General features: G+C 46.0%; 1 protein-coding gene across 1 annotated transcript in view; it reads left to right on the top strand.

Moving 5' to 3' along the window:
- The window catches only part of LOC121536024 (up-regulator of cell proliferation-like), a 46,863-nt gene that overhangs the window by 1,399 nt on the left and 20,098 nt on the right, over positions 1-25,366 (top strand). The window contains exons 2-5 of the mRNA XM_041843301.2: positions 8,485-8,632; positions 9,041-9,189; positions 21,166-23,487; positions 24,600-24,777. Coding sequence (XP_041699235.2) covers positions 8,565-8,632; positions 9,041-9,189; positions 21,166-23,487; positions 24,600-24,777 — 2,717 coding nt within the window. The 5' untranslated portion in view covers positions 8,485-8,564. The remainder of the gene's footprint in view (positions 1-8,484; positions 8,633-9,040; positions 9,190-21,165; positions 23,488-24,599; positions 24,778-25,366) is intronic.

Below are 25,366 nucleotides of genomic sequence, written 5' to 3'. Positions count from 1 at the left end.
TTTTAAAGCCTAGTGAAACAGGGGAAGCCATGGATTGCAACAATACAGTTCCTTAGCTGAAATGATCTTAAGTAGAATGTCAATGCAGATCATTTGTATTTAATTTGAATTTTTTAAGAATCTTTAGGGTTGGCAATAATTTGGACACTTATTTTTTTACTTTTTAAACAAAATCTCTTTCTCTTAGCAATAGCCTCTAGTTACGCCAAATTTGGCAAAACTTTCACATGTCAATTAGCCAGCTGGTCAACTTTCGTTGCAACGTACAACATCATTGACAAAAGAGCTAGCGAAGGTATGTCATTTTACACCCCCCTGTCTGCAGGATCTCCCACAAATGACTGTGAATTATGGTAATCAGATTGTAATCGGAAGGTAAGTAACTACTGTAGCTAGCTAGATAGCTAACGCGGTGTCTGAGGTGTACAAGGACTTTCCCATTGAAACGGCCCCATTGATCAGCACAATGGGCATCACCAGCGAGGTCCTATTGGTCGAATGTCCGAACAGCAGCAAGCAGCCACATTGTCTCACACCACGATGCCCCTCCTCCACCACCCCTACCCTTAGATAACTACATAGAAGAGTAGTAGTAGATACAGTCAATACTACTACAGACTGGAGCCATCACACTGCATGTTAGTGAGCAGTGATACTACAGACTGGAGACATCACACTGCATGTTAGTGAGCAGTGATACTAAGACTGGAGCCATCACACTGCATGTTAGTGAGCAGTGATACTACAGACTGGAGCCATCACACTGCATGTTAGTGTGCAGTGATACTACAGACTGGAGCCATCACACTGCATGCTAGTGAGCAGTGATACTACAGACTGGAGCCATCACACTGCATGTTAGTGAGCAGTGATACTACAGACTGGAGCCATCACACTGCATGTTAGTGTGCAGTGAGAGGGAGCAGCTGTATGTCAGATAGTTGGAGACCACCTGGGATATGGCTCACACCAGTGAAGGCGCTACCAAGGACCAGAGCACCTCACTGGACTGGCATAAACTAAGAAGGCCACGCCTAACCTCCTTCTGCTTTAGGGAAGTCTGCCACGTCCGAGGGCAGAGCTCAGTGGAGAACCTGGAAGACTGAATGAATATGGAACCCCTCAGACGGTGTCACGAGAATTTCTATCTCTAATTAATCAAACTTAATGCTTTGAATAATTCCCAGAGGGTGTAAGGCTCTGGTTTTAATCATGAATTAAACGAAGGTCCACAACCAACAAGAAGGATCTGTATGATTTAATCATGGAGAGCTCTGGTGCCAAAAAACATACATACAGCTTTTATATCCCTTGACACACAAAGGCACTTTGCTCCGCCCACCTTTAAACCGTTTCTTAGTCCCCTTCACCCTGGAATGCTTTCAACAGTTTCTAACTCCTCCCCCTCTGTTAGTGGGTTCACACTACATTATAACTGTTGGAGTAGTAGTATTGACTGTATCTACACTACATTATAACATGGGGCGGCAGGTAGCCTAGTGGGTAAGAGCGGTTGTGCCAGTAACCGAAAGGTCGCTGGTTCTAATCCCGAGCCGACTAGGTGAAAAATCTGTCGATGTGCCCTTAAGCAAGGCACTTAACCCTAATTGCTCCTGTAAGTTGCTCTGGATAAGAGCGTCTGCTAAATGACTAACATGTAAATGTAATAACTCACATTTATACTGTATTTGGGGGTGAAATCCTTTAGTCATTATTCTTAAAATACAAATTGATCTATCAATCCACCCTTGACTAAATGTTTTCACATTCAGGATAAATGTATTTACAAGCATGATTAATCTCAGAGATTATGTCAGAACTAATAAACATTTCATGCAATGGTGGTCTTTCAGGGTCAAAATCCTCGTCATCCACCAAGCCTGGAGGATCGTTTTCACATTCCCCTGGTCAGAGTCCGAGTCGGTCCATCTCTCATCATTGTTGAGATACTGCATTTCACCAACGCCTTACTCACCAATCCTCGACACAGGGAACAAGACAACAACCACATAATACAAGAATACCCATACAAACACTGACCACCCCTAAAATGAGGGCTGCTATGGTTTTCCATTTACCAAACATTTTATCAAACCACCCTATCCACGATGTACTAACTTCTGAGTTCTCAGTTCATTCTTCACTTAGTGCAGTTAATTCTGCAAGAGCTCTGGTGACCGGTCCCATCCGGTGTGGTGTTGTTAGGGATAAATGTGCAACAATGGCTTATCATTCTATAGACACTGGCCCTTTCTGCCTGATCTAGAGCCAACCTCTTTTACTAAGTCATGAGTGGGATGGTGGATAATTTCAGAGATCCCTTTTACTGCATCCCTAGTCCCGCCAATAAATCGTTGTTGGTCGTAATAGATATAATTAATCCACTTCACAATTTTGTTTATTGTCACCCACCAAAAGAACGTGGTAGTAAACCCTTCCCTTAATTCTTTCATAGCTTGTTATCCATCCGATACCCCCCTTGGTATCCCAATCGCATCCATCTAAATAGGGCTATTCTCCTTCTTGTTATAACTCCTCCTACGTCTGTTTAACCCTTTCCTTGGTTCCTGGTGACTAATTCTAACTAGCTGAATCAGTAAAACCAGGGCGCACGTATCCAGCCACCCTTTTGGTATTCTCTGCTTTATACTGCCTTTACTGGCATGCGCCCACCACACATCGGTTACAGGGGCTGTAAGGTTCAGAATTCTCTCCTGTGCTTCTGAACTCAAGTCAATCACATTACTACTATCCCCAATTGATAATTGGTGATGTCTTTGTTTCTCTTTACCCCCCATCTGGATGTTCAGTCCCGCCCGGTCTCATATTCCCGTCCCCAAGTGTGTTTAAACACTTGAGTCCAGGAACAATCCACCGTGGGGGCCAAACACGAATATAATGGGATTTTCATAATCCCAAATTGCTTATTGACATGTACCCCACCCATTGGCTACGTCCCTAACCCCTTATTTTGAATTCGACAGTCTGCCCTTCTCTGACTCCCATTTTGTAGGCCACTCGTCCTTGACGGTCAGTATGTCGGGTCGCTTCTCTTCTCTTTTACTTCTTAACAATGGTAAGGGCATAGCGTGGTGGTGGTGGATCTTGACATATCAAGACCATTGCCGAGACTATGATGCAGCTCAAGTTACCCCTATTCCCAAAAAACCGCCAACCCTCTCCTGTCCTCAGTCTTTCTGCTTGGTATCACCCTATACTCACACCCTAAGAACACACTACAGTGATGATAGGTCGTGGTAGGAGATCTTCGTTAACAGAGGTGATCCCGGACCCTATTGGTTCAGTTCTTCTCTCTAACTCTGCGTGTGTTCAGTGGTGCTTGTATGTGTTCTTACCTTTTTGCAGTGGGTAACGTGGACCCAGGTTGCTCTTTCTGCTATTCTAATGGCAAAGGCAGTGACCAATATAACCTGATAGGGCCCTTCCCAACAGGCCTGCTTCCAGTTTTTCTTCTTTAGGGACTGGATGCTCACCAGTCACCTGGTTAGATAGAGTGGGTCACCTTCTCCTTTAGTTCACCTGTGGGGCACAAAACCTCTCAAGACATATGGGTGTGGTTAATAAACTATCTTCACACGTGTTCAGCTCTCAATTTCTATTTCTGACTGCATTCTTTTTCTAGACTGTATTTTTTAGATACAGTCTAGAAAAAGAATGCAATCCCTGCCGTCTCGGTCCTCCCCTCCAGCTCCGTGGCTTGGCGACTCATTGCGAGCTCACAGAACAGAGCTCCGGGCAGCGGAGCGGAAATGGAAGAAAACTAAACTCCCCTGCCCGACCTGGCATCTTTTCCTCCCTCCTCTCTACATTTTCTTCATCTGTTTCTGCTGCTAAGGCCACTTTCTACCACTCTAAATTCCAAGCATCTGCCTCTAACCCTAGGGAAGCTCTTTGCCACATTTTCCTCCCCTCCTGAATCCCCCCGCCCCCCTCTCCTCTCTCTCTGTGGATGACTTCGTCAACCACTTTGAAAAAAAAGGTTGACGACATTCGATCCTCGTTTGTTAAGTCTAATGACACTGCTGGTCCCACTCACACTGCCCTACCCTATGCTTTGACTTCTTTCTCCCCTCTCTCTCCAGATAAAATCCTGCGACTTGTGACTGCAGGCCGCCCAACAACCTGCCCGCTTGACCCCATCCCCTCCTCTCTTCTCCAGACCATCTCCGGTGACCTTCTCCCCTACCTCACCTCGCTGATCAACTCATCCTTGACCGCTGGCCATGTCCCTTCCGTCTTCAAGAGAGCGAGTTGCTCCCCCCTTCTCAAGAAACCAACACTCGATCCCACTGATGTCAACAACTACAGACCAGTATCCCTTCTTTCTTTTCTTTCCAAAACTATTGAGCGTGCCGTCTTTAGCCAACTCTCTTGCTATCTCTCTCAGAATGACCTTCTTGATCCAAACCAGTCAGGTTTCAGGACTGGTCATTCAACTGAGACTGCTCTTCTCTGTGTCACGGAGGCTCTCCGCACTGCTAAAGCTAACTCTCTCTCCTCTGCTCTTGTCCTTCTAGACCTGTCTGCTGCCTTTGATACTGTGAACCATCAGATCCTCCTCTCCACCCTCTCCGAGCTGGGCATCTCCGGCGCGGCTCACTCCTGGATTAGCGCCCTACCTGACCGGTCGCTCCTACCAAGTGGCGTGGCGAGAAGCTGTCTCCGCACCACGTGCTCTCACCACTGGTGTCCCCCCAGGGCTCAGTTCTAGGCCCTCTCCTTTTCTCCCTATACACCAAGTCACTTGGCTCTGTCATATCCTCACATGGCCTCTCCTATCATTGCTACACTGACGATACACAACTAATCTTCTCCTTTCCCCCTTCTGATAACCAGGTGGCGAATCGCATCTCTGCATGTCTGGCAGACATATCAGTATGGATGACGGATCACCACCTCAAGCTGAACCTGGCAAGACGGAGCTGCTCTTCCTCCCGGGGAAAGGACTGCCCGTTCCATGATCTCGCCATCACGGTTGACAACTCCGCTGTGTCCTCCTCCCAGAGTGCGAAGAGCCTAGGCATGACCCTGGACAACACCCTGTCGTTTCTCCGCCAACATCAAGGCGGTGACCCGCTCCTGCAGGTTCATGCTCTACAACATTCGGAGAGTACGACCCTGCCTTACACAGGAAGCGGCACAGGTCCTAATCCAGGCACTTGTCATCTCCCGTCTGACTACTGCAACTCGCTGTTGGCTGGCCTCCTGCCTGTGCCATTAAACCCCTACAACTCATCCAGAATGCCGCAGCCCGTCTGGTGTTCAACCTTCCCAAGTTCTCTCATGTCACCCCCCTCCTCCGCACACTCCACTGGCTTCCCAGTTGAAGCTCCGCATCCGCTACAAGACCACGGTGCTTGCCTATGGAGCAGTGAGGGAGAACGGCACTCTGTACCTTCGGGCTCTGATCAGTCCCTACACCCAAACGAGGGCATTGCGTTCATCCACCTCCTGGCCTGCTGGCTCCCCTTCCTCTGCGGAAGCATAGTTCCCGCTCAGCCCAGTCAAAACTGTTCGCTGCTCTGGCACCCCAATGGTGGAACAAGCTCCCTCACGATGCCAGGACAGCGGAGTCACTCACCACCTTCCGGAGACATTTGAAACCCCACATCTTTAAGGAATACCTGGGATAGGATAAAGTAATCCTTCTACCCCCCAATAATTGTAAAGTGGTTATCCCACTGGCTATAGGGTGAACGCACCAATTGGTGAGTCGCTCTGGATAAGAGCGTCTGCTAAATGATCTAAATGTGCCCTTGAGCAAGGCACTTAACCCTAATTGCTCCTGTAAGTCGCTCTGGATAAGAGCGTCTGCTAAATGACTAAAATATAATGTAAATGATCCTAGCCGTACTTAGCCCTCTCATGCAGTGTCAGTAGTCGCAACACTTTTAATCCAATAATTCCTATACCCTAGTTCCCACCCCTGGTGGTCCTAGCCTGAGGGTTTCAGTATTTTCCCGATCCTAGCCGTACCTAGCCCTCCGTACGTGTCAGTGGAACAATACTCTATAATACCATGGTTTAACACTCACATTTACCATAAGTTTGCATGTCACAATATGGTGCTTATCTACTCATAATAATTCGTATAATAATTCATAATTTAGTTCACTTACATCAAACAGGTGTTTCACAAAATTAATTTGGATAAAGCTAATGTGCAGAACTTTAGTTATATAACAATAGGTGTCTGCTTACCTGTTTTTAGTTGTACAGACTCTTTGTGAAACACACCGTCCGACGACAGCAATGTCCAATCGGCCGGACAATACCCAGCGAAGTCCCTCTACCAGATCACGTCGGCGGTCACCAATTGTTAAGTTGCGTCAATTCAAATCTGGTATTGGAACAAAAGAGGTCAATACACGTCTTCTAAAATAGACTAGTATTTTAATTAATGCAAACACTTGAATGGTAAATATGATGTTCGTATATACGGGCCCACTGAAAAACCATGCAGGGCAGTCAGAGAACTAACTGTCCCAACCCAAAATTATTATTTTAATACTCTGACAGAGATAGTTCCTGCTCCAAGCTGGGCCTGTCAGAGTATAGGCTGGGTGTGGTTTAAATTACCCAACCTATTGTTGGTGCTCAGGCTGGTCCCAGCCCCTTGGCGCTTCACTGTTGCCAGGCATTAGTTGTTATCTTTACAACTTGTCTCGAGTCAGCAACCTCAGACATAGTTTGTCCTTGAGCGGTTTAACAAAGAGGCAGTGTGTGTGTCTGTGTGAATCACAAGTCTGTGTCAGCCTACCCACTAACGGTTCCTCACATTAATCACAGCTTGTTATGTTAAACAATCTATATCAGTACAGCACAAACCTATTATGTTTAATCATTAATGTATTCTTTCTAAGCTAGGCATCACATCTAGTTATAAGAAAATAGATCCCCACATAGCCCAACACCCTATTAAGACACTTTATGTTGGTGTTTCCTTTATTTTGGCAGTTACAGTACCTGTATATACATCCTTACAAATGTTGGTTGATATGAAGCTAATAGATAAACAGTTGAGCAATGAGAACAGAAACTTCTTGGGATTTCTGCTAAATTCTGCTTGAGCCAGCTCAATGTTGAATTGTCACAAGTTCCTGAGACCTCAGAGAATGCTGTGTCCCGTGTGGTCTGATAAACCGTATGATGGAAAACCTATAGCCTATACCTCAGACCTTTTTTAGGTTAGATATGTGAACGCGTTAAGCAGGTTGTAAGCAAAGATATGTGAGAATATGACATAAGACTGCTGAACAATTAATCAAATGGCCACCCGGACTATTTACATTGACCCCCCCTTTGTTTTTACACTGCTGCTACTCGCTGTTTATTATCTATGCATAGTCACTTTACCCCTACGTACATGTACAAATTACCTCGACTAACCTGTACCCCCACACATTGACTCGGTACCGGTACCCCCTGTATATAACCTCGTTATTATTTTATTGTGTTACTTTTTATTACATTTTTTACTTTATTTAGTAAATATTTTCTTAACTCTATTTCTTGAACTGCATTGTTGGTTAAGGGCTTGTAAGTAAGCATTTCACAGTAAGGTCTACACCTGTTGTATTCAGCGCATGTGACAAATACAATCTTATTTAATTTTCATGTCATCTGACCATAGCACCTGTTCCAATCCAAGTGCCAATGCCGTTTAGCAAACTCCAGGCGTTTACATTGGTTGGTTACTCTCAATCAAAAAAGGCTTTTTTTATGGAAACCCTTCCAAATAGCCTATTGGCATGGAGATCGCGTCTAATGCTGTATTTGGAGACTTGGTGACCCGAAGATGCGACCAATTTCTGTAATTCTATGGCCCTTGGACTTTTCTTTGCTCCCGAACCATCTTCCCACATGTGCGTGGGGACAAGATAAACATGCGTCCAATACCAGGCAACTTTGTCACTGTTCCAGTGGTTTTAAACTTCGTAATTGTTGCCATATTAGTGGTAAGTGGTATATTTGGTTTTGTACCCATTGCCTGATTTATCAAGGTCAACAACCATTTGTCTCTTTTCGTTTGTGAGTTCTTTGCCTTTTCCCATGGTGATGGTTAACTAAGGGATTTGACATGCGTGTTACCTCATTTTTATACCCCAGTGAAACAGGAAGCCATGGAAGGCCACAGTACAGTTCCTTAAACTGAGATTAATTTAAAAAATAGAATGTTAATGCATATGTAATTTGTTTTGTTTTTATTTATAAGAATCTTTAGGGGTGCCAATAACTTTTACCCCTATCTTTTTGAGAAAAAATAAATATTACTTGATAAACATAATCTCTTTCTAAAATAAAATCATTTAAAAAAAAATGTGCATACAATATAACTCTGTATTTCTATTTATTATATATAGTATTTTTTGCTGATCTTTATCAAGGGTGCAAATAATGTTGGACCTGACTGTATTTTCAAATGCCTTTGTATAACACATTTTTGTTTCAAATGTATCTTAGAGGTCCAAGCACCAGGTGACTTGAAGGTAGACCAGCTGAAACCTACCTCCCTCACCATTAGTTGGAGTAAGGCTCACGGAATGGAGCAAATCCCACATCACTTCCTCATCAGGGTAGCCAGAGGCCTAGAAGGATCCAAAATCCAAACGTAAGAGCTCTCAAAACTTCTGAACTATCCCGTAAAATTGTATAATTCTCCTGGGAAAAAATTACTTTCTACAATTTAGACATTCAGAAATCCTATCTTATATAGAAGTACATTAGTTTGGTGTTTTTTGCATTCAATTTGAAAAGTTAAAGGGATTTGGGGGAATTAAATATTTTTTCCTACTTACCTAGAGTCAGATAAACTCATGGAAACCATTTGTATGTCTCTGCGTGCAGTTTGAAGGTAGCATTTTGTTAGCTTAGCACATTTGCTGGAAGTCTCCAGAAACTACTTGCCAGCTCCTCTCAAAAGCTGGGTGGTGTGTTAATAATCATAAGAAATTAGATTCAATCCATTTCCTCATTCTGTCCTACTAAAATGCCTAAGATTTTCTTGATTTTCTTGCAGCCAAATAACTGATCCCCAAGAAGAGTACACTGAATACTGCCACAGAAAATGTTGTGACCTGCAACCTGGTACTGAATACACTGTCAGTGTCTCAACTGTGCTGAAGAATGGGGAACAGAGTGAACCTGTTTCTACAACCATCTGCACAAGTAAGAGGTCCCTTGTTCTTTCAGGAATATTTTACAAAAAATACAAATGTACATGATTTTCCATTTGGCTGTTGTTGATTCACCAGGATTAGTGCATAATTCACTTATTATAGGCCACTGGCTAAGATGTTGCCGACGAAGGGCCTTGCCTCGCGTTCCGATAAAACGTTGTAGGTTTCTAATGTTGCAAGTGTTTTTCTCTAATTGTTTCATCACTGCTAAAGTTGATATCATGTATTTAGTATTGTTAAAAAAATGTAATTGTTTTATTTCACTTAGTCCTGCATTATCGGAGCTCGGAGCTTAAGAATTTCACTGTACCCGGGAATTACACCTACAACCCTGTACATGTGACTATTAAACACCCTGAATTTTGGGCTCCTGAGTGGCGCAGTGGTCTAAGGCACTGCATCTTAGTGCTAAAGGCATCACTACAGACCCTGGTTTGGATCCAGGCTGTATCACAAGCTGGCTGTGATTAGGAGTCCCATAGGGCGGCGCATAATTGTGTCTGCATCGTCCGGGTTAGGCCGTCATTGTAAATAAGAATTTGTTCTTAACTGACTTGCCTAGTTAAATAAAGTTTAAATAAACATCTCTGAATACATTTAACACACTGAATTTTGGGGAATCATTTTTGCGAGTACAGCAAGTGCTCAATTGACAAGTTCTTTTAACAATTTATTTTAGATGGAAACTCACCGTTTTGAAGGCTATGATTTTGCAATGTGAGCATAAACATTGTCGGACTCCCGGTGGTTAACGATAGTTGCTATGCAGTGGAGCACTGTGATTGGTTAGTCAGCCAGTCAATCAAGAGACCTACATTATTTTGCAAACAGTCAACATGCTATGAAAGTCCTGCCTACTTCCTGTATCATGTCTCTTGTGGTCATTTAAGATGTATGTACAATTACACTGAGTGTACAAAACATTAGGAACACCTGCTCTTTCCATGACATTGACTGACCAGGTGAATCCAGGTGAAAGCTATGATCCCTTATTGATGTCACTTGTTAAATCCACTTCAATCAGTGTAGATGAAGGGGAGCAAGCAGGTTAAAGAAGGATTTTTAAACCTTGAGAGAATTGAGACATGGATTGTGTATGTGTGCCATTCAGAGGGTAAATGGGCAAGACAAAATATTTAAGTGCCTTTGAATGGGGTATGGTAGTAGGTGCCAGGTGCATCGGTTTGAGTGTGTCAAGAACTGCAACGATGCTGGGTTTTTCACGCTCAACAGTTTCCCGTGTGTATCAAGAATGCTCCACTACCCAAAGGACATCTAGCCAACGGCAGGCCAGTGGTCGAAAACGGGTAATTGATGAAAGAGGACAAAGGAAGCTGACATTAATTGTGCAGAGTAACAGTAGGGCTACAGTCCAGTAGAACATTGGTGACCAAAGACTAAAAAAATAATGCACAACTCGTACCTTGACACAAATGGGGTTCCACTTCTTTTAGCAAAAAACAAGAAACTGCAGTTGCAGTGGGCTAAGGAATGAAAACACTGGACAATTGAAAAAACATTGCCTGGTGTGATGAATCCCGGTTCCTGCTGTTTCTCGCTGATAGGAGGACTAGGGTATGGAGAAAACCACATGAGTACATGCATCCATCATGCTGCGTGTTAACATCGCAGGCTGGTGGTGGTTGTGTGATGGTGTGTTTTCATGACACACACTGGGCCCCTTGATAAAAAGTGGAGCAACGTTTGAATGCCACAGGATATCTGAACATCATTGACAATCAGGTGCATCCCTTCATGGCAGCAGTGGATCGATCTGCCAATAGATTTTTTCATCGGGATAATGCCCCATGCCACAAGACTATGATTGTCAGGAATGGTTCCACGAACATGACAGTGAATTCGGCTTACTGCAGTGGCCTGCCCAGTCACCAGATCTCAATTGAATTGAGCATCTGTGGGATGAGATGGAACAAGCTATTCCTAGTAGAGATCCACTAGCAGCCAACTTGACACAACTGTAGGAAGCATTGGAGTCAACATGGGCCAGCATCCCTCTGGAACGCTTTCGACACATTGTAGAGTCCATGTGGTCCTCTGTAGCTCAATTGGTAGAGCACGGCGCTTGTAACGCCAGGGTAGTGGGTTCGATCCCCGGGACCACCCATACGTAAAAATGTATGCACACATGACTGTAAGTCGCTTTGGATAAAAGCGTCTGCTAAATGGCATATTATTAATTATTATGCCCTGATGAATTGAGACTGTTCTGAGGGCAAAAGGGGGGTGCAACTCAATATTAGGAAGATGTTCCCAATGTTTTGTATACTTCTACCCAATGCCTTTTATAAAGGTTTTAGATTATGAAAAAGAAAACACAATCAAAAACCTTCATGAAAGGCTTCAGGTAGAAGTAAATGAATCCACAAATTCGAATATAATTTGACACATCTTAAATGACCGTGTTTTCATGAATTTGATTATATACTCTTGAATCCCATTCAAAAACAGCAAGGGACATGATACAGGAAGTAGGCGGGACTCCCAGTGTATTACCCACAATGACTGCAGTAATTTAAAGGTAGACTCAGCGATGCACGAAGTAAACACAATATCGGGTCAATTTCGGCAACAACTAGGATGGAACTTCTCCACTCTTTTGGTGCCCTATCTACCACATTTTAAAAGCTATGTGTCACTATTTGAGAGCAAAGTCTTGCATTGCGCTCATCTCAATATCTGCAGTGCTGCTCGTGTCTACCTTTAAGATATATAGGAAATTATTTGTGGATTAATGTACTTATACCTGATGCCTTTTATCAAGGTATTCCATTGCGATTTTGTGAATTTGATGATAAGCACTTGAAGTCCATTGAAAAAAATTAATGTCACGCTTTTCCAGACGACTCAACTAATTTAATTATATGGACTGACATTAGTTGCTAAACTTGCCACTAAAATAGTAAACTAAAACTGTCTGGGGGAATCAACAATAGCCAAGGTAAGTGGACAATCATGTACATTTGTATATTTAATGACCTGGTCTGTCACGATCGTCGTAAAGAGTGGACCAATGCGCAGCGTGATAAGCGAACATACTTTAATATTTTAATTCACCACACGAACAAAAACAACAAAACGATACGTGAAGTCCTTGGTTACATACACAAACCATACACGGAACAAGATCCCACAATACACTGTGGCAAACAGGCTGCCTAAGTATGGTGCCCAATCAGAGACAACAAGCAACAGCTGATTCTCGTTGCCTCTGATTGAGAACCACCCCGGCCAACACAGAAACACATGAACTAGATAATGAACATAGAAACAAAAAACATAGACTCTAAACACCCTGGCTCAACATAACAGAGTCCCCAGAGCCAGGGCGTGACAGTACCCCCCAAAGGCGCGGACTGCGACCGCGCCAAACGTAAACAGAACAGGGAGGGCCGGGTGGGCATTCCTCCTCGGAGGCGGATCCGGCTCTGGGCGTGACCACCACCCCTCAATAACCCCCCGTGAGTGCCCCTGGTCTGGTCTGGCCCGCTGGCTGGAGCTGGACTGGACATCGGTGGAGCGGATTGCTTAGGCTCCTGTGTGGAGCAGCTGACCGGTACCCGACCAGGCACCGTGAACCGGGCACGCCTGTGCCGGACTGACGACACGCACCCCAGGCTTGTTGCGGGAAGCAGGAATGGGCCGGACCGGCTGACGACGCGCACCCCTGGCTTGGTGCGGGGACCAGGAACGGGCCGGACCGGGCTGACGATCGCGCACCACAGGCTTGGTGCGGGGAGCAGGAACGGCCGGACCGGGCTGACGACGCCGCACTCCTGGCTTGGTGCGGGAGCAGGAACGGGCGGACCGGGCTGACGATGCGCACCACAGGCTTGGTGCGGGAGCAGGAACGGGCCGGGCCGAGACGGCACGCACCCCCTGGCTTGGTGCGGGGAGCAGGAACGGGCGGACCGGGCTGACGTGCGCACCACAGGCTTGGTGCGGGGAGCAGGAACGGGCCGGGCCGGGCTGGCGCACGCGCACCCCTGGCTTGGTGCGGGGAGCAGGAACGGGCCGGGCCGGGTTGGCGAGCGCGCACCATTGGCTTGGTGCGGGGACCAGGAACAGGCCGGGCTGGGTTAGCGACAGCGCACCATTGGCTTGGTGCGGGGAGCAGGAACAGGCCGGCCGGGCTGGCGACGCGCAACATTGGCTTAGTGCGGGGAGCAGGAACAGGCCGGGCCGGGCTGGCGACGCATCATTGGCTTGAGTGCGGGAGCAGGAACAGGCCGGGCCGGCTGGCGACGCCGCACCATTGTCTTGGTGCGGGGAGCAGGGAACAGGCGGACCGGGTGGCGACAACGCACCATTGGCTTGGTGCGGGAGCAGGAACAGGCCGGGCCGGGTGGCGACGCGCACCATTGGCCCGGTGCGGGAGCAGGAACAGGCCGGGCCGGGCTGGCGACGCGCACCATTGTCTTGGTGCGGGAGCAGGAACAGGCCGGACCGGCGCTGGCGATCGCACCACAGGCTTGGTGCGGGAGCAGGAACGGGCCGGGCCGGGCTGACGACGCGCACCCCTGGCTTGAGTGCGGGGAGCAGGAACGGGCCGGGCCGGGCTAGCGACGCGCACCATTGGCTTGGTGCGGGGACCAGGAACAGGCCGGGCCGGTTGGCGACGCGCACCATTGGCTTGGTGCGGGGAGCAGGAACAGGCCGGGCCGGGCTGGCGAGCAGCGCAACATTGGCTTGGTGCGGGGAGCAGGAACAGGCCGGGCCGGGATGGCGGCGCGCACCATTGGCTTGGTGCGGGAGCAGGAACAGGCCGGGCCGGTCGCGCGCACCATTGTCTTGGTGCGGGAGCAGGAACAGGCCGGGACCGAGCTGGCGGCAGCGCACCATTGGCTTGGTGCGGGGAGCAGGAACAGGCCGGGCTGGCGGCGACGCACCATTGGCTTGGTGCGGGGAGCAGGAACAGGCCGGTGTGGAGCAGCTGACCGGTACCTGACCAGGCACCGGTGAACCGGGCACGGCCTGAGCCGGACTGACGGCACGCACCCCAGGCTTGGTGCGGGAAGCAGGAATGGGCCGACCAGGCTGACGCCAGCGCACCCCTGGCTTGGTGCGGGGAGCAGGAACGGGCCGGACCGGGCTGACGACGCGCACCACAGGCTTGGTGCGGGGAGCAGAAACGGGCCTGACCGGGCTGATACCCGCACCCCTGGCTTTGGTGCGGGAGCAGGAACGGGCCGGACCGGTTGACTGAGCGCGCACCACAGGCTTGGGCGGGGAGAAGGAACGGGCCGGGCCGGTTGACGACGCGCACCCCCTGGCTTGGTCGCGGGAGTAGAACGGGCCGGACCGGCTGACGACGCGCACCACAGGCTTGGTGCGGGAGCAGGAACGGGCCGGGCCGGGCTGACGACGCCGCACCACTGGCTTGGTGCGTGGAGCAGGAACAGGCCGGGCCGGTTACGCCGCACTCATTGGCTTGGTGCGGGAGCAGGAACAGGCGGGCCGGGCTGGCGACCCTGCACCATTGGCTTGCGCGGGAGCAGGAACAGGCCGGGCCGGTTACGACGCGCACCATTGGCTTGGTGCGGGGAGCTGGAACAGGACGGGCCGGACTGGCGACGCGCACCGGCTTGGTGCGGGAGCAGGAACAGGCCGGACCGGGCTGGCGGCCGCGCACCATTGGCCCGGTGCGGGAGCAGGAACAGGCCGGCTGGTTGGCGACGCGCTGGCTTGGTGCGGGAGCAGGAACAGGCCGGGCCGGGTGGCGACAGCGCACCATTGGCTTGCGGGAGCAGGAACAGGCCGGGCCGGTTGGCGACGCCGCACCACTGGCTGTGCGGGGAGCAAGCACAGGCCGGACCGGGCTGGCGACGCGCACCATTGGCTTGGTGCGGGGAGCAGGAACAGGCCGGGCCGGTTGGCGACGCGCACCATTGGCTTGTGCGGGGAGCAGGAACAGGCCGGGCCGGGCTGGCGACCCGCACCATTGGCTTGGTGCGGGAGCAGGAACAGGCCGGGCCGGGCTGGCGATGCGCATCACAGGCTTGGTGCGAGGGACAGGAACCACAGGCTTGGTGCGAAGGACAGGAACGGGCCGGACCGACTGGCAACACACCTCAGTACCTCTCGCCGTGCCTCTACACTTTCCTTCCCTCTACACACCAATGGCTCCCGTAACCCGTTGGCCTTCTCTCCTCGTCCACTAACTCGCCCTTTATCTGCCTCCAGCAGCCCCTTCGCCCATGCCATGTGCCCCCCCCTAAAAATGTATTGGGGGTGCCTCTCGCCTGTCCGACGACGGCCCGGTTGGTGCCGCTGCCCTCTCTCCGGCGCGCCTCCACCGTCTCCTCCCACGGACGGCGATCCATCCCGGCTTGGATTTCCTCCCAAGTCCAGGACCCCTGCCCGTCCAATATCTGCTCCCACGTCCAGGCTGTCTGCTCCTGGGCACGCTGCTTGGTCCTGTATTGGTGGGATCTTCTGTCACGATCGTCGTAAAGAGTGGACCAATGCGCAGCGTGATAAGCGAACATACTTTAATATTTTAATTCACCACACGAACAAAAACAACAAAACGATACGTGAAGTCCTTGGTTACATACACAAACCATACACGGAACAAGATCCCACAATACACTGTGGCAAACAGGCTGCCTAAGTATGGTGCCCAATCAGAGACAACAAGCAACAGCTGATTCTCGTTGCCTCTGATTGAGAACCACCCCGACCAACACAGAAACACATGAACTAGATAATGAACATAGAAACACAAAACATAGACTCTACACACCCTGGCTCAACATAACAGAGTCCCCAGAGCCAGGGCGTGACATGGTCCTTGAACTAATTACTTGGTTCATTCTATGAATAGAGTACCTTTTTGTTAGTGTATTTCGTCAAAAATATCTATTTATTTCACCAAATGTTAACATTCATGTCATGTTCAACTTCACAATTATTACTGAGCGATTAACCGACATTTCTGAAATTGTTTGTTTTTTAAACAACTAATTGACCCACATCTGTTCAATTAATTGAATTCCATTTTGTAAAGAAAAATAAATTGTGAGCTCAATGCATAGTTTCTCTAGAGATAAATCAGATCAAGCCCAAACTGTGCAATGTAGTAGGGAGTTGTAGTTTCCAAAAGGCCAATATTCTACATAGGTTAGCGCAGAAAACGTGGTAATTAACTACAATGACCATAATCAATTGTGCGCCTACTTGTTTGGTTGTGTGGGCGAGACAACGAGACCAAAAGAAGAGACGGAAGAAAGCGCAACCGAGAGGGATAGATAGCAGTTGCTTCAAGGTATCTCTACCTAAAAATACATGATCTAAGTGATTGATAATTGGTATTCAGTAGTCATAAAAGTATGCCTTATTTACTTTGAAGAACTACTAAAATAGTGATTTTGTCAGACAGCATAGGCAGCAGCTCTATAGAGTTGAGATGATGAATTGGAAAAAAATAATAAAGTCATCAAATAAGTAAGGGATAAACGCTGACGTTCTGTACATTACCTTGGAAATAATAGACGACGCAGCAGGAGGAGGTGGAGCCGAGTCCCTTTGCTGAGTTCGTTTTTGCAATGTAATCAAATCAAATCAAATCAAATCCAATTTGATTGGTCACATGCGCCGAATACAACAGGTGCAGACATTACAGTGAAATGCTTACTTACAGCCCTTAACCAACAGTGCATATATTTTAAACAAAAAAAGTAAAAATAAAACAACAACAAAAAAAAGTGTTGAGAAAAAAAAAAGAGCAGAAGTAAAATAAAGTGACAGTAGGGAGGCTATATATACAGGGGGTACCGTTGCAGAGTCAATGTGCGGGGGCACCGGCTAGTTGAGGTAGTTGAGGTAATATGTACATGTGGGTAGAGTTAAAGTGACTATGCATAAATACTTAACTTAACAGAGTAGCAGCAGCGTAAAAAGTTTGGGGTGGGGGGGCAGTGCAAATAGTCCGGGTAGCCATGATTAGCTGTTCAGGAGTCTTATGGCTTGGGGTAGAAGCTGTTGAGAAGTCTTTTGGACCTAGACTTGGCACTCCGGTACCGCTTGCCGTGCGGTAGCAGAGAGAACAGTCTATGACTAGGGTGGCTGGAGTCTTTGACAATTTTGAGGGCCTTCCTCTGACACCGCCTGGTATAGAGGTCCTGGATGGCAGGAAGCTTTGCCCCAGTGATGTACTGGGCCGTACGCACTACCCTCTGTAGTGCCTTGCGGTCGGAGGCCAAGCAGTTGCCATACCAGGCGGTGATGCAACCAGTCAGGATGCTCTCGATGGTGCAGCTGTAGAATTTTTTGAGGATCTGAGGACCCATGCCAAGTCTTTTCAGTCTCCTGAGGGGGAATAGGCTTTGTCGTGCCCTCTTCACGACTGTCTTGGTGTGTTTGGACCATGATAGTTCGTTGGTGATGTGGACACCAAGGAACTTGAAGCTCTCAACCTGTTCCACTACAGCCCCGTCGATGAGAATGGGGGTGTGCTCAGTCCTCTTTTTTTTCCTGTAGTCCACAATCATCTCCTTTGTCTTGGTCACGTTGAGGGAGAGGTTGTTATCCTGGCACCACACGGCCAGATCTCTGACCTCCTCCCTATAGGCTGTCTCATCGTTGTCGGTGATCAGGCCTACCACTGTTGTGTCGTTGGCAAACTTAATGATGGTGTTGGAGTCGTGCCTGGCCATGCAGTCATGGGTGAACAGAGAGTACAGGAGGGGACTGAGCACGCACCCCCTGAGGGGCCCCCATGTTGAGGATCAGTGTGGCAGATGTGTTGTTACCTACCCTTACCACCTGGGGGGCGGCCCGTCAGGAAGTCCAGGATCCAGTTGCAGAGGGAGGTGTTTAGTCCCAGGATCCTTAGCTTAGTGATGAGCTTAGAGGGCACTATGGTGTTGAATGCTGAGCTGTAGTCAATGAATAGCATTCTCACGTAGGTGTTCCTCTTGTCCAGGTGGGAAAGGGCAGTGTGGATTGCAATAGAGATTGCATCATCTGTGGATCTGTTGGGGCGGTATGCAAATTGGAGTGGGTCTAGGGTTTCTGGGATAATGCTGTTGATGTGAGCCATGACCAGCCTTTCAAAGCACTTCATGGCTACAGACGTCAGTGCTACGGGTCGGTAGTCATTTAGGCAGGTTATCTTAGAGTCCTTGGCACGGGGACTATGGTGGTCTGCTTGAAACATGTTGGTATTATAGACTCAGTCAGGGACATGTTGAAAATGTCAGTGAAGACACTTGCCAGTTGGTCAGCACATGCTCGGAGTACAGAAAGGTGACAGGGGTGACCATAACAGGGTTGACAATTTCATCTTAAATCAGCCATGAATCCCTTTGTGACAGGGGGAATGGAAGCTTGTTGTGTGCATTTTAATGCAAGCTTAAAGACAATATATGAACTTGTTAAAACTTTTCTAGCCTACAGTTGAAGTCGGAAGTTTACATACACTTAGGTTGGAGTCATTAAAACTCGTTTTCCAACCCCTCCACAAATTTCTTGTTAACAAACTATAGTTTTGGCAAGTCAGTTAGGACATCTACTTTGTGCATGACACAAGTAATTTTTCCAACAATTGTTTACAGACAGATTATTTCACTTATAAATCACTGTATCACAATTCCAGTGGGTCAGAACTTAAATACACTAAGTTGACTGTGCCTTTAAACAGCTTGGAAAATTCCAGAAAATGATGTCATGGCTTTAGAAGCTTCTGATAGGCTAATTGACATAATTTGAGTCAATTGGAGGTGTACCTGTGGATGTATTTCAAGGCCTACCTTCAAACTCAATGCCACTTTGCTTGACATCATGGGAAAATCAAAAGAAATCAGCCAAGACCTTTGGAGGAAAAAGGGGGATGCTTGCAAGCCAAAGAACACAATCCCAACCGTGAAGCACGGGGGTGGCAGCATCATGTTGTGGGGGTGCTTTGCTGCAGGAGGGACTGGTGCGCTTCACAAAATAGATGGCATCATGAGGAAAATGATGTGGATATATTGAAGCAACATCTCAAGACATCAGTCAGGAAGTTAAAGCTTGGTTGCAAATGGGTCTTCCAAATGGACAACGACCCCAACCATACTTCCAAAGTTGTGGCAAAATGGCTTAAGGACAACAAAGTCAAGGTATTGGAGTGGCCATCGCAAAACCCTGACCTCAATCCTATAGAACATTTGTGGGCAGAAGTGAAAAAGCATGTGCAAGCAAGGAGGCCTACAAACCTGACTCAGTTACACCATCTCTGTCAGGAGGAATGGGCCAAAATTCACCCAACTTATTGTGGGAAGCTTGTGGAAGGCTACCCGAAACGTTTGACCCAAGTTAAACAATTTAAAGGCAATGCTACCAAATACTAATTGAGTATGTAAACTTCTGACCCACTGGGAATGTGATGAAATAAATAAAAGCTGAAATAAATCACTCTCTACTATTATTCTGACATTTCACATTCTTAAAATAAAGTGGTGATCCTAACTGACCTAAGACAGGGAATTTGTACTAGGATTAAATGTAAGGAATTGTGAAAAACTGAGTTTAAATGTATTTGGCTAAGGTGTATGTAAACTTCCGACTTCAACTGTATCTATGGGTAACAAGGTTGACATGTTATGCTCAAGCCACTCAGTTTTCCATCACAAAACACCAGAAAATGCCCAAAAAGAGTAGAACCAACTCACCTGTTTTTATACTTTGATTTGACTATTAATATTCAATGTTTCTTTAAACAAATGTTTTTAAATAAATTGTTTTTAGCATATTAACATGAGTTCAGTTCACATTACAGGATTGACCTTGAACCGGGGAATAAATCGGCTAGGTAGCTAACTTGATTCTTCTTACATGTACTATTACAGTGGCTGCGGATCGGACTTTACACGACCCCTCTTTCCAACAGCTAGTATTCTACATAAAATAACCGAATATAATAGCATCTTACTGTAAGACAAAAAAATCCACCTCATTTCTTATAAATTCTCAGGATGATTGTGCGAATGGTCGCATTTTTCTCTCATATGGCCATAACTCAAAAGTGAAGTCTGTGTAAATGTTGAACTGATGTCTCTGCCCAGCGGGGAGGGGGACCAGAAAAATGTATGCGTAAAATAGAGGTGAAAAAGCATAGGATTTGTGTAAATATGGGCGAGAGAGAGTTTCATTCCACCATTTTTTGGTCTCGGTGCTATTCCTTTTAGATTCAAGTCATATTGAGATTTACTTTGTGATTTAAAGCTAACCTGACCCATCACATTATGTATTACTGCCACCCCATTGGAATAAGTGATATCCCAAGAAACACCCACATAACTATACAACACAAATGGCTCCTAGCTTTCCATGCTTTCTGTTCTTAACACTAAAACAAAAATTTCAACTAAATAATATAACTATAAATATTTTGATAAAACTAAATAAAAAAACTAACAAATCAGTTCTGAAAACTAACTGAAACTGAATGTAATTTCGAATAAAAATCTAAAACGAATAGAAATAAAAACTAATATAAAACACAACTATAATACCCTTGCATGGGAATTTCCAAAACAGGGATTTTCAGAGAAAACAAATCATTTATTTGAATGAAAACACACTGCTATTTGACATTTTAACGTGTTTTAGTTTAGATGTTCAGTATGTGATCCAACTGTTACATTTAGTGTTATAAAAATTTACACACAATGTCTGAGGGAAATAAAAGGCACTCTATTCGTGGAATGACACTCTTACTATCAGACCTGGGATTCAAACAATCACAGATAAACTATGTATGCACTGTGATTAACTTTTTAAGGGGATTTCTACTTTAGCAAAAATATGTGGCATTAACAGTGAATGGGATCTCGGCAAACGTCAGTAAAATTGCCTTCAAAAGTCTATCACTGTGTGCATGTCGTTAATCTGCGTTGGAGTGAATCCTGGCCTCAATCTCAGTGGTAAACTCTGGATTTTTATTTTGTTCTCTTTGTTATTGCAGAGCTCAGTCTGGAACTGTATATGCAGAAAGTTGGACTGAAACAGTATTTCACACAGAAGATGTCGTTGAATACCGTACTTGCAGTCGATGGCCAGATGTTAGAGGACAACCATGCTCCTACTCTACAGTCCCTACCATTGTGTTTTCTGAAAGAACTGATGAGGGTGAATGTGTCAGCAAGGGATTTGCAGTCTGATGATACAGATCTTATGAACCCTCTAGACCTCATAACAGCCCTGTTTCTGTGTTCAGATGGTTTCCTGCAGCAGGATATTGCCCTGAAAATGTCCATGTGTCAATTTGCTGTTCCTCTCCTGCTGCCCAACTGTGACACAGAACAAAGCACTTTGATGCTGTGGGCCATGAGGGACATAGTGAAAAAGTACAGGCCTCATTCAATGAAAGACCAGAAAGGGTATGTTGAGAACAGTATTGTGCTTACTGACCTCCCTATGGTGTCATTTGTTAGACTGGGCAACAGCACATTATCAAAGTCTCAGCTTTTGAATGATGTTCTAAGCTGTTCTCAGCAGAATTACAACACCTTTGTTCATGGTGACATGCCAGCTGGCAACATTCCAAGAACTATTTCTGATGGGTTAGTGGAAATCAGCTGGTACCTGCCCAGTGGCAACCCAAAAATTGACGTCTTCACTGAAGCTGTGGCTGTAGCTAATCTTCGTGGTGATATCCAGGATTTTCAGACCCAGTTCTCTTTCCTCTGCGAGACGTCAGCAGCAGTGTTTGTGTTCTGTGATGATTTGGGCTCTGACAGCAGTATTCTGAACCTCCAGAAGATGAAAGATCGACTCGTCATTGTGTGCAACTCTGAGGCTAAGAGCTATGATGCAGCCACATTTGAGAAACACTCTGGAGCCATAATAAGGAAAGACAGGAAAATAAACAACGCACAGCTTGTGAAGAAGCTCCGGTCTGCAGTCACAGACGTCATGAAGGCAAACCCACACAAAACTAAAGTGGAGGAAATGCGTGTTGTTGCGCATGAGTTGGGTATCCCTGTGGATGAAGACGATTATATCTGTCTGAGAGCCAAGAAAAGTGCAGCTTTAATTACAGATAAAATATCTTGCATATCAAGCTATAAGGAGAGCCAGCTGCCATTACAGGGAGAGATATGGAAAAGTCTGACTGAACTGGAGAAAGAGGAGGTCAAGCTGAAAAATGTAGGTGATAAGGATATTGAAATGTACAAGAGTGAACTCAAGCAAGAGAAATATGAACTCAGGAAGAAGCAGCTGTCTCTTGGAATTAGTGATAGTATGAAACATTTTGTGGAAGGTTTGAGGACTTCCAAAGAAGAGCGCTCCTATTTCCTAAAGTGGATGAAGCTCAATCTGGACAACCTGTCAAGAACACGTCTGTCCGCTCTCAGAGAAGAATATAAAAAACTGTGTCAGATTACCCCAGACAAGAAAGACCTCATTGCCGATTTAGACAAACAGATCTCAAACAGTTCCTTAGGAACAGAACATTTCTTAAGAGAAGTTGGACAGATATACGAAGCAACCATGTTCTCTGAAAGCAGTGAGACTCAACAGAAAGTTCAAGGACTGCCAATAATCTGTGCCAAATTAATGTTGGAGGGGTTTCCACTGGAGCTGATGGATGGTGATGCATCAAACATCCCAATGAAGTGGATATCAGATGTTCTGCAGGAGCTCCACTCTTTGACTACGCCAAACAATAAGATCCGGGTGGTTTCTGTTTTAGGGGTCCAAAGCTCTGGAAAGTCCACTCTTCTGAATACCATGTTTGGGGTCCAGTTTGCCGTCAGCAGCGGAAGATGCACCAGAGGTGCCTTCATGCAGCTTATCAAAGTCGAAGAGGAATTCAGGGATGAACTAAAATGTGACTTCATCATGGTCATTGACACAGAGGGGCTAAGGGGACTTCAATCTACCCACCTTACTGACAATTATCAGCATGATAATGAACTAGCCACACTTTTGGTAGGACTGAGTGACATATCAATTGTGAATATTGCTATGGAGAACACCACAGATATGAAAGACACAATGCAGATTGTAGCCCATGCCTTCCTCAGAATGAAAGAATTAGGGAAGAAGACCAGTTGTCAGTTTGTGCACCAGAATGTTGCAGATATATCTGCTCATGACAAAAACCTCAGGGACAGGAATTGTTTTCTAGTGCAGCTGAATGAGATGACAGCTGTTGCAAGCAGGATGGAAAATGCAGGTGATGACACTAAATTCACTGACATCATAGACTACAAACCTGAGGACAACTATTACATCCCAGGTCTCTGGCATGGCAGTCCACCCATGGCACCTGTTAATGAAGGTTACAGTGAAGTTGTAGCCAATTTCAAAAGGAAGCTGATATATTCATGCAAAGAGGAGACTGCTTTAGCACAAACTATCCCTGAATTCCTTGAGTGGATCAGAAGCTTATGGGAGTCTGTAAAGTATGAGAAGTTCATCTTTAGTTTTCGCAATAGTATTGTGGCTGAGGCGTACAGCAAACTGTGTGTGGAGTTTAATAGATGGGACTGGGCTTTCCAAAAACATATGCACAGCTGGCTGACAACAGCGGAACACAGCATTGCAAACTACGGCTTAATGAGGTCTCAAAAGGAGTCTGGCCTGGAAGACCTCTTAAGCAATCTGAAAACTGAGGCCAGCAATGAGCTACAAAGAGAACAAAAATTTTTATTGACAATGTGACTTCCTATTACAAAAGAGGAGAGAGGAATATGTGTTTTGTGGAGAAGTATAAGGAAGAATTTATTATTAGTGCAAAGTTATGCGTGAGCGAGTCAGAGAGAGTTGTACAGAACAAATTGGAAGCTGCAGTGGACCTAAGAAAATGCACCTACCAGTTAGACAACATTAAGAAAAACAACCGGGATGCTCTTGACAAGAACGTGTCTGACCTTGTTAAGAAATTTAGTGGAGATGAAAATCCAATGGATGACGAACAACTGGGGAAAGAATTTGATAACATGTGGGACAAAACAATAAAGGAGCGCCAATTCAATGGTCTAAAGCATCGAAATGTTTCAGACGAGATCTACACTGCCCTTGGGAAAAACTTGGAAATGCAAAGTAGTGCGGTCAAAGATATGTTGGTCAAAGCAAAACCCCTGGAGAAATGTGGACTTAAGAAATTTAAAGTAAAAAATGAACACAACATAGTGTACAGGTTCTTAAAGAAGATAGAGTCATATGAGAGTAAGATTTTTAAAAAGGATGAAATTCAACACATGGCCAATAACATCATTAATCAGAGTGAGAGGTTTGTTGCGAACAAGGTCAAAGAAAAAACTGACTACCATAACACTTACATCCAGGAACTACTAGAATTGATTAAGAACAACCTTCACAGGGAAAAGGAATTGCAAATCAGTGCTGAATTTGAAGCATCTCTTAAGATACACATCTGTGGTAATGCAGCAAGAGAATTCCAAAAAATGCATGAGGCTTTCATTATAGACAATGATCCTCAACAAAGCCTGAAGAAACTGAAACAGCAGTTCTTGGCTGACTTCAAGGACCTATTCTACAAGAGAGACCAGTGCAAAAGGAAGGCTGAAGAGTTCACCAAACACTGTCTGGAACCTGCAGTAAAGGAGTACATCATCAAATCCCTTGGACCAGACATTTTGAATGAAATGCTTTCAAACTGTGGTGATGTTTTCAGCACAAGGAGTTATTTCCAGTGTTCCATGCTAAAACGCCTACTATCTGGAGATTTTTCGACATTCGTGAAGTACACAGACGACTTTGAGAGATTTGTATTTGAGTTCATTTTGGATAACACAGTTGAATACCTTTCAAAGAGAAGCAGGGAAGATAAGGGCATCAGCATCATTACAAACATGGAGGTCCAACACTTGAAGACAATCAGTGGACAGATAAAGAAGGCTGTTGAGAAATCACTGCAAACTGGCTCTGACAGACCAGATGAAGATGGTGATGGTGACCTGAATTTTAATCTGTTTATTCAGGATTTACACTCAGAATTGTCTAGCATGCTGGTTATTCCCACTGATACAACAGGGATGACTTTAGATAATTCCAAGACCAAAGAGTTTTCTGACATGCTGTTATCATCTGTTGAAGAGATGGAGAGCCGACTCAGTGTTGAATTTCACAAAGATCAAGATATATTGGAGAAGTTGGCCAATCTACCTGATCCTCCTCAGGCAAAGCTTTTTAAT

The sequence above is a fragment of the Coregonus clupeaformis genome, unplaced genomic scaffold, assembly GCF_020615455.1.
Source record: "Coregonus clupeaformis isolate EN_2021a unplaced genomic scaffold, ASM2061545v1 scaf1033, whole genome shotgun sequence".
Lineage (NCBI taxonomy): Eukaryota > Metazoa > Chordata > Actinopteri > Salmoniformes > Salmonidae > Coregonus > Coregonus clupeaformis.
Note: the sequence above shows the minus strand (reverse complement) of the source record. Positions and strands in the feature narration are given on the sequence as shown.